Source organism: Mesoplodon bidens, assembly GCF_964165515.1.
Source record: "Mesoplodon bidens genome assembly, chromosome: 12".
Lineage (NCBI taxonomy): Eukaryota > Metazoa > Chordata > Mammalia > Artiodactyla > Ziphiidae > Mesoplodon > Mesoplodon bidens.
Window position 1 is genome coordinate 45846475 of NC_138168.1, and position 10313 is coordinate 45856787.

Consider the following 10313-nt stretch of genomic DNA (forward strand, 5'->3'; position numbering starts at 1 on the left):
AGCTGTAGATGGCATGTTGGAAAAATTTGCCAATGAGTCCTCTTATTCTTATTGATATCTAAAACACTCAGTGAAATGTGTAGCAGTTAGGTTCTGGATGTGAGCTTTCAGAGTTCCTATATTTCACTTAGTATGTGTCTTGGAGGAATAGCAGTGTGATTTCTTTTTAGGAAGAGGTGAAGATTCTGAAAGATTTCTAAATATGTATGCTTTGTGTAAGAGATCATAGCCTCCTGAGAAGTAGTTAATGAAAAATAACACTTAGTAGAAACAACCCAAATGTCCGTCAGCAGATGAATGGATAAACAAAAGGTGGTATATCCATACAGTGGAATATTATTCAGCCATAAAAAGGAATGAAGTGCTGTACTGATACATGCTACTAGGTAGATGAACCTCAAACATGTGCCAAGTGAAAGAAGCCAAATACAAAAGGTCCCATATTATATGATTCTATTTCTGTGAAATATACAGAATAGGTAAATCCATAGAGAGAGAGAACAGATTGGTGGTTGCCAGGGGATGGAGGGAAGGGGGATTAGGGAGTAACTGCGTAATGGGTGTGGAGTTTTCTTTTGGTGTGATGAAAATATTTTGGAACTAGAGAGAGGTGATGGTTGTACAACATTGTTAGTATACTAAATGCCATTAAAATGGTTAATTTTATGTTATGTGAATTTCACCTTTAGAAATCTTCTGAATGATAGTGTAAAGATGTTTCACGTTCAGTATTAGTTGGGTGCCACTGTAAATTATTATAAGATTTGATAAAATTATTATAAAATCTAAATGTATGTACTATCATCTATGTCTGGTATCTGAGTGGCTCAGTGAAAGTTCAGTTCAATTCATTCTCATATTCAGAACCACACATATCAGCAAATTTGCCAGTTGGGAATCTAGTCATGTATCAAGCAAGCAGAACCACTACTGAGCAGACCAAATAACAGATAAGGTTCTCAAGATCACAGTCTCCTTTTAGGGAAAACCCTCCAGTCCTTCCCCTCTCCCCCAGGTAATACACTATTTTTACATCTTACAAGCTTAGTTTGTTAGGGTTTCCAAGTCCACAGCAAATTACAAGCAGCACTTTCGTAGAAATGGTGTTTGCTACTAGAAGTGACTATAACAGATCAAGAATGAAGGAGTTAACAGGAAACTTCAAAGCAGGCAGAAGAACAACAGGAGGTTCTGAGGGATCATAGTATTACAACCAAACATATTAATTTATGTTCATAGGATGAAAGGTTCAGTTATATGTGGAATATTCTGATTCAGGGGATAGGAAAAGCATATATTTAGATATGTTGTATATTTTAGATTTCTATTTGGAATGACTGTACACCTTTTTTTTTTTTTTTTTTGATGTTGGTACTTACCTGAACAAATCCTCAGCTGTTTACTTAGTAGAGTCAGATATTCAGTACAATGTGTTCCTAGAACATTTCAGATAACTTAGGTTGTATAGTAAAAGTTTAAAACACTAAGATAACTTTTTAAATCTGGATTTTGTTAGAGAAATTAGAAATAAGGAGTATTCTGACAGTTTTTAGAAGCAGAGCCCTAGGATCTATTAGAGTACCACACATATATTCTTATATTTTCCTCCCATGTGCTGACAAACCTTAGTTTCTTTCCAAAATGTATTTAACAACCTAGTTTTTTCATCCTGACTCTTAGATTTATAATTTTTCATGATTTTGGATTATACTTTTAAATAGTTTCATGTTATTTCATAAACAGGCCCAAGAAAGGGTTAAAACGTAGACATTTTGAGGTCTGCGTGTATGAGAAAAGTTTCAGCTTGACGGTCCGTCCACCTTCAGCTAAGGTGGACACAGCTTTACACCATGTGTCAGAATATCCCAAATGGCCTCTGAAGGGTTTCGAGAAAGCCAAAGCTTGGTTGCAAATATTTTTTCCATGTAATATCTTGGTAGGAAAACTCAAAGGCCTGTCACAGACTTGCAACAAGATTAAAGAAATGCGATCTTTTCCTTCCTCATATCAGAAAAGGTTTATATTTTAGACCCATTTCCTTAGAAATGTCTGATATCTGAGATGTTTGAACTAGCCTGCTGAGATGAAGATACTAGGTTGGCAGTAGGCTACCAGAGTGACTAATCTGAGACCCCAAGAGCCATACTTTTTCTCTCTTGGTGACAGTTCTTTCCCTTCCCAGGGTTACTCCGTGACAAGCTGGGCTCCTATGATGTGGCATTCTACCTCGCTGGAATCCCTCCCCTTATTGGAGGTGCTGTCCTTTGTTTAATCCCATGGATCCATAGTAAGAAGCAAAGAGAGATCAATAAAACCACTGGAGGAGAAAAGATGGAGAAAATGTTGGAGAACCAGAACTCTCTGTTGTCAAGCTCATCTGGAATCTTTAAGAAGGAATCTGACTCTGTTATTTAATGTCGTATATACCTCCACCAGACTGGACTTGCTTTTAGAAGTTTAAGCAAGTTTTCCTTTTATATGAATTGCAGATTTCTTATTTTTTTAATCACATCCTAGGAATAGCACAATAATCAGGAAATAGAACCCTTATTACTACGAGAACCATTTTCTGCCACTGAATAGCTGTCCAATATTTCCATGAGTCTGAGGCCGGAGACTCAGACTCAATTTCATGTACAAGAAAACCTGTCTGAAAGTCAAATATTATGAGAATATGAAGCTATCTCAGTAAAAAGTAACTTCAGAAACTGTGAACGCTACTTAGCTTATACAAATATTTAAAAATACCTCAAGCTATATTGAAAGGGTTGCAGTTTGGTTAGGACTGGAAATATTGTTTGTTCTCTCACATGGTGTTTTTAGTTTTGGTATCTTTATTTTAATTTCTTCTGCTATTTGGAAACAAAATTTAAGCCTGGATTCTAGATAATATCAGATCTACTTAAATCTCAAGTCTATGTTCAAATTGCTCACCTGCTCTTAAATAAGCTTTGAAAGTAAGTTATTCTGACTTGCTCCAGTGTCAAGGGACGTTCTTGGAGCAGGTACTGACAAGGTGTTCAGAATCAATGTGTGAGATTAACAGGATCCTGTTCATAAGGGCAGAACAGTTCAGAAATCAGACATTTCTTCCATTTACATTTTTCCCCTTTGGATTTGCAGTGTGTTTTACTCAAGTAGCCAGAAACACCCCAGATTTCTGAATTTGTTTAAATTGTAACAATAAAGTAAAATAGAAGAATTGAAAGATATTCTGGCATTTTAACTTAGAATTTTTCTGACTTCTGATTTGTTGCTCAGTAAGACTTTGTGTAAATATCAGGTCCTAGTGCATGTTATCAAGTTGCAGTTTTAGGCACAAATGGGAAAAAAACATCTTTGTGAAGAAAATATCTATTTCTGATAGAAAGAATTGCTCAAATTGGTAAAACTTTCTGGCAAAAATTTGCATTCATATGTACTTATCCTATTGTGTTCCCCTTTAACATTGCCTGTATTTTTAAAAATATTTTTATACACAGACAAATATAAGAAGGCTATTTGAATTTTAAAGACTTAAAATTAAAACCGAAGTCATGACATGACCCATACTTATCTAAAAAACATCAGAACATGTCCCTCATCCCTGAAATTATATTTTAGTACATTTTTCTTTCTTATGTAGGTCTTGAAGTTAATAATGTGCAAAGCATATTTAAATCCTAAATACATATGTTTATTAGATCTTCCTCAAATGTAGCTTGTTCACCTGGGAAAATGCTGTGTTTTTATAAAGCACCTCCAGGATTCACCTGTTTCTAAAGTCTCTGTGCTGAGAGAAATGAAACCTATTATCTCCCTACTTCTCTTTTCAGCTTCGATCGTTTGTGAAAGGCAAAGTCCTTCCATTCCTGTCTCTAGCTGAGGATGGAGATGTCTGGAAAGCGTATTGATTTGCAGTTGTTGATGGGAAAGGAGGGCAGGCAGGGGGAGGAGCAAAGTGAGGCTGTTAATTAAACATCTAGAAAACCCAATAACTTTTCCTTTTAGTATCAGCTTTCTCATCTGCAACTTTGAAGCTTCAAAGTGTAAATACTAAATATGGAATTTATTTCTAATAGAACTTTAAATAATTTTGATCTTGGAGACACTCTGCAACTTACTACTTCCAATTCTTCCACATTTCATATTCAGGGGACTTAGATAATTTGTTTTTTGGAAGATTCTGTTGCATTAAAAAAAAATCTATATTTTGACCATGCTGCCCTTTCATGTTATTTTAAGCTTTTACAAAATGACTTAGAAATGATAATGTAATACATTATTAGTTTCTTCATTTATTCATGCCCAGTTGTATAAAACATTATTTCCTCATTATTATCAGTGCTTTTGAAATCAGCAAAACCATACAACTAAGTACAATCATCGAACCTGCCATTATGTTTATTTTTCCTACAGTTTCAGCACAAACTCCTGACTACCCCCCAATTTTACAGAAAGACTAGATCTAAAATAGAAAATTTATTTTGTAAAGACCTCCAAAATGTTTCTCCTTTCAAAATGTTGCTGATTTTAGGGGAAGAAAAGTAATAATCTGAAACTCAAAGACTTGATCTTGCTTATTTTCCATGATAAAAGAGCAACATGACAAGTATTTATAAAAAACTTAGATCTCAGAATATTGTGTTTGTGTAGAATATTATACATATGTTAGTTTTCAGTCTAATGGAATGAATCAAACAGGATCTATAACGCTGAAAAGGCTCCACTAAAATACACTCATGGGGAGTTCTGTGCTGTAATAATATAAAGTTAAAAAGTATGAAAGGTAAGATGCTAAATTCCATAAAATGCATATTTAGTAATATGTTTGGTACAAATAGTTATAAATGTCTAAAATATATACTAAGAAAATAAAAAATATTAATATTCACAAAGATTTGTTTTAGACAAGAAATATTACTTTAATCTTTCAAAGTAAATCCTTTCTAATTTCTGAACAGAGTGTTACTATTGCAGTAAAGTGACCTGATGGGCCTACATTTTTTTTTGTTCAATCCAAGACACTTGTTTAAAAGAATAGATACAAACTGTCACTTTGCTGTACAGCAGAAATTCACACAACATTGTAATTCAAATACAACAAAATTTTTTTGTTTGTAAAAAAATAAATAAATCAAAATAAAATAAAATACCTTTGTTTAGCTCACAGGAAACATCCTGACCAGGCCCACCTGTGAATGACTGCAGGGAGGAAGAAATTAACACATCCCCTCCGGAGGCTGAACAGAACCAGGAAATGTATGACTTTATTCCCTCCCCTTTTAGTATAAGAGAAGCCTGAATTCTAACTCAGGCGCGATGGTTCTCGGACACGAGTCCACCGTCTTCTTGTTCGGCTGGCTTTCTGAATAAAGTTGCTATTCCTTGCCCACTCCCCACCCCCAAAAAGGAATAGATACAGTGCTCTACTTTCTCATTTCATCCTCCTAATTCTAATAGGACTAAGCGAACTCAAATTTAAAAGGTTCTGGCATTTGAGGCCAACAATAGCCTAAGAAGGGGAGCAACTTTACAGAAAGGCTGGATTGGGTATCGTAACAGATAACCAAGGATCTTACAGAAACATGCTGGTTAAATTTTATTGCAGTAGACCTTGCTGGGATGCATCCATTTAAGTAATAATAAACCACCCAGATTATTGATACTATATGCAAAATTTATAAATCTCTTTGATCACAGTTGTAATGCTTAGTCTATAGCCCTACTACAAGATGTGTAATTTCCACTGAAAACTGCATAGTGCTTGCATTAAGCTTCAAATTCTATTCATAAATAGAAATAGGACTTCATTTGCATTTCATGATCATGCATTATCTGTTTATACATGTTTGCAGACGATCCCATGGGCTCTGCCCAGGTATGGAAAAAAAAAACTTTAATTCTATTAGCTTCAACTTCCCACTTTTAAAGTCAATGTACACTTGGTTGTAAAGTAAACATAGGTTTACTTCTGGTAATTATACTCCTTTTAACTGCATTTAAGAACATTTTAATTTGTGCCATTGTTATTTGTAAGCTGTCCCATGTCCAGATAACTCTTGATGTTAAATAAGACTGAATAGAAAATGTGGTATGAGATTAGAGGTAGGCAACCTATAGCATGAGTGGCTCTGAGGACTTTCTGGTGATGGTAAACTTTCAGACCCTTTAGTATGCCTCTTTTTATATTATCTTTATCATTTTTCCCTTTACTCCCCCACATCCTTCAAAAACCTGCTGAAAAGTCCATTAATATCCTTGCTTAGTGCTACTGGTTGCTTAGCTGCACTGCCTACCAGTCCCTATGATTTCAGAGGATGGAACCCCATCCAATTTTGTGTAACCTGGAGAATGGCTTGCTCTTAGCTTTCAACTTAGAGTTCTAATGATACACCGAAAAAAATTTTAATTACATGATTAAAACTGGGAGGGGTAATAAGTTTCATATAATTGTCATCTTTTGTGCTAACATATAAAACTTTAAATGTTTAAGGTAAATGCTTTGAGAGAAAAAACTGTCAAGTTCTTAATATAAGTATTTTCAGAGAGCTCACTTTTTAACTTTGATTTTCATATTCCATTAAAGTTTTGTTAAATCATAGTCCTGAAAGCACATCATGGAGGATGCCTTGGAATGTAGTGGGCCTCTGGGATGCAGTTCCTAATGAACCTGCCTTAGGCTGGGTTACACTTTATGGTGAATGGTATTAAGAGTAACTTCCCAGAGTCTAGAGATACAAGTGGAAAGTATAAGCTAATTAATTAATTAATTAATTAGCTAATTAATAGTCCATAGTTTTTAAATATGTGAATAATTTATATAAGTATTTAAAACTCTGTGGGAAATTTCTAACTGAAAACTTCATTGTAGCTGGCAAAGAATAAGGTGGAGAACAGGCACACACAGCTCCCAGGCTCACTGTAATGGGATAGCCGCAGCCATATTTTATCACTTTATTTGTTGGCAGAGACTAATGCTTTGTTTTATAAATATACTATAAGTGATAGGCTACAATTTTCAAGAATAAAGGGCCAAATGCCCATAGCTAAATATGAAACCTGTGCATAACTTAGAATCATAATTCCTGATAAATATGGATTTTATCAGATAACTCCTTATGACCCATGAAACAATTCATTGTCACATCTTTGAATCACCCAAACCTTGATATTTGGGACATAGTAGTCTATTTAGCTTGTCATAGTAGTCTATTTAGCTTGTCCTTTTAAAAATTAATTTTGGGGGACTTCCCTGGCGATCCGGTGGTTAAGACTCCACACACCAATGCAGGGGGCATGGGTTCGATCCCTGGTCAGGAAACTAAGATTGCGCATGCCGCCTGGCACAGCCAAAAAAAAAAATTATTAATTTTTTTAAATGTAAACATTAATCATCTTGGCCTCTATACATTCAAGGAAATTCTCTATGGTACTATTTTTTTTGACAGATATAAAATAGGAGGCTACCTCATTTATGAAACAAGATTTCAATCTTTTATTAGTATGTTGGAAAGACAGTGGGAATGAAATAAAACCTTTCTAAGTGCTTGATCATGACACTCACTTGATCATGGCAGTCCACCTACCTCAGCTTTCAGTGTCTGACTAAAAATCCAGCTTAATTCTTGCTTAGTCAGTGAGTTAATGGTTTAAGATTCTGGGATTAAAAGGCAAGGGAATACAAGTTGTTAAGGGGGTTGAAATATCAATAAAATTTAAGTGTTTTGTTCTGATAAATGGATTTTAAAGGAACAAAAATGGAATATTAACTATTGTGGCCTGTGGATAATCTGAAAAAGGAAAAAAGTGAAGAAATTTATAATCTATGTACAATAATGAACACTTACTAATATGCTTCACCAGTGGCTTTTCAAATTACACTGGCAGCTTGACGATGAGGTCGTTTTCATCTGTGTTTTCTTTGGCAGGAAGATGGATGATCACTGACAAGAGATTGTATGCTTGTGCCTTAACCTTACAGCTTACATGTTAAACAACTCCTGTAAGAGGCACCCCTTTCCTAGTGGAACAGGGACCGTGGCAATGAATTTTTGTCTTGCTGGAGTTTTTGAAAATGCTACCGTTGAGTGTGGCAATAGTGTAGGAGTTAACCCACAAGTTCCCAATCTAAAGATGTTTCTAGCCTTTCTATATAGGTGCTGTAAGAAGACTATTTTGGAGTTGAATGTCACTAAGCATGTATGTGATATCACTATCAATATAAAACAACATTTAGAAATCAAATTAGATCTGTGACACTTTTGGAGCCTCTGATACATGACTTTTATTCTTCATCAGATAATACTTTTCAGTATCTGTCAGTTATTAGAAGAGTCCATTTGTTAAATATGTGTGTAAACACATAAACTTTTTCTGCTGTTATCTTCACCAAATGTAATCTTCTATAGTATGTTCTAAAATGCTAGACAGTAATGGGTCAACATATCTTTCGTAATTTAGCCTATATTGGAATACTATTTCAGGGACCCAGGGTTTGTTATCAAGAGTGCTGTATTTTGACCCGAGGCTATGAACTGACTGTATTTGGTGCCTTTTTTTCCTACCAGAGAAAGATCAGATCAAGGTTGGTACTAAATTTCATGTTCCTTGCAAAATTATTTTTTTCTTTTTAAATATATATAAGTCAATAAGAAATGTGTAGATCTAGCAGTATTATGCATGTTGCATTTTGTATATATGTCTGAGGAGAAAAACCTCCAAAAAACAATTACTGAGTTCAAAATCTACTTAGAGGTATGGAATTTTTGTTAACACAGAAGGCGTTCAGTATGAAAGTCAAAAAATGATCACCAAATGAAAACTTAATGATGAACACAGCCCCCCAACATAATGCCTTTAAAGAAAAATCCCTGGTCAATGTTTCTAGCATAAAGTTAGCTATTCAAAGTATTCTGTGGCTCGGAGGGTATGTGAAAAAAATGTTATGTGTATTTTATTATACATATAGCTCTCTATATATACAAAATAGCTTTCTATTGAGCTTGTTTAAGTAGATATTTTAAGCTATTTTTCAGGCTAAGATTAGAGTTTGGGGAGTCATCAATCTTAAAACTTGGACAATGAGTTACTTTTTTAAAAAGAATGACACTGAAAGTATCACTGTTCATCTTTCAGATTTAACATAAAGAAATTAGAAAGGACTGTGTCTGGGTCAATGTCAGCAAATCTCAGACCTATGATTATCAAGGGCTCTCAGCATCATGGTCGTGGCTGACTGTGTGACACGCACCTCAGACTACCCCAAATTCCACGTGGGTCTCTGAATCCTAATGTACCTGTAAGTAGTATCCACAGGAAGTGGGGACCACAGGTTTTTATTAAACCTTGCTGTCTTTATAGACTTTGCCTTAACTCTATTTTGTGAAGATTTTAAATATATAAATTAGGAAAATAATACACACTATCATTTTCCTAGTTAGGAAAACCAGACATTTAGAATCTACTAGAGCATACTGGATTCTCTGTTAACTAATGATAATTCCATTCTGTTAACATGAGTTGTATGTGGAAGGGAGAATGGGGGCTTGTTAATCTGAAGTTATAGGGGGAAGATAAATTGGGAGATTGGGATTGACATATCACACTACTATATATAAAATAGATAACTAATAAGGACCTACTGTACAGCACAGGGAACTCTACTCAATACTCTGTAATGACCTATATGGGAAAAGAGTCTAAACAAAAAGAGTGGATATGTGTATATGTATAACTGATTTACTTTGCTGTACAGCAGAAACTAACACAACATTGTAAATCAACTATACTCCAATAAAAATTTTAAAAAAATTTACACTAGAGATGAAATATCCCTTTAGTAATAACTTCTCATGTAATTGTTAAAATATTGTGGTTTGAGAAATGTAAGATTATAAAGGCATTGCCCAATGCTTGATAAATTTGCATTTTGTCATTTTGTTCTCCTACCAATTTATTTTAGCCTGAAAGTTATAGCTATGACAAACTGAAACCTGCAGTATTACTGAGAGAGAGCTTGGATATTTGAAGTATCTCCTAGTATAACATGATATTTTTTATGTCACCTTGTTTTATTTTAATGTTTACCTGAAAAGTAATTTTTAAGTTATTTTGCATAGTTTCAAAGTTAGAAAAACATGTTTTGTTTTAGACATCAAAACCAAGTTGTTCCAAGTGCACGCTGCACACTGCAGTGTGAGTCTGCTTCTCTACCTACCTACACAGGATGCCATTTTTGGCACAGTAGTTTAAATATAGATCACTATGTGAAATGATTATGCTGGGTTTGATCAGTGTGCAGTATTTTAGTACTTGCCTTATGTTTCTTTTTA

At 34.5% G+C, this 10313-nt stretch overlaps 1 protein-coding gene across 1 annotated transcript in view; it reads left to right on the forward strand.

The window, feature by feature from the left end:
• SLC16A10 (solute carrier family 16 member 10) overlaps positions 1 to 3391 on the forward strand; it is a 141049-nt gene extending 137658 nt beyond the window's left edge. Inside the window, exon 6 of the mRNA XM_081251242.1 lies at positions 2183 to 3391. Coding sequence (XP_081107368.1) covers positions 2183 to 2415 — 233 coding nt within the window. The 3' untranslated portion in view covers positions 2416 to 3391. The remainder of the gene's footprint in view (positions 1 to 2182) is intronic.
• The last annotated feature ends 6922 nt before the right edge of the window (positions 3392 to 10313 follow it).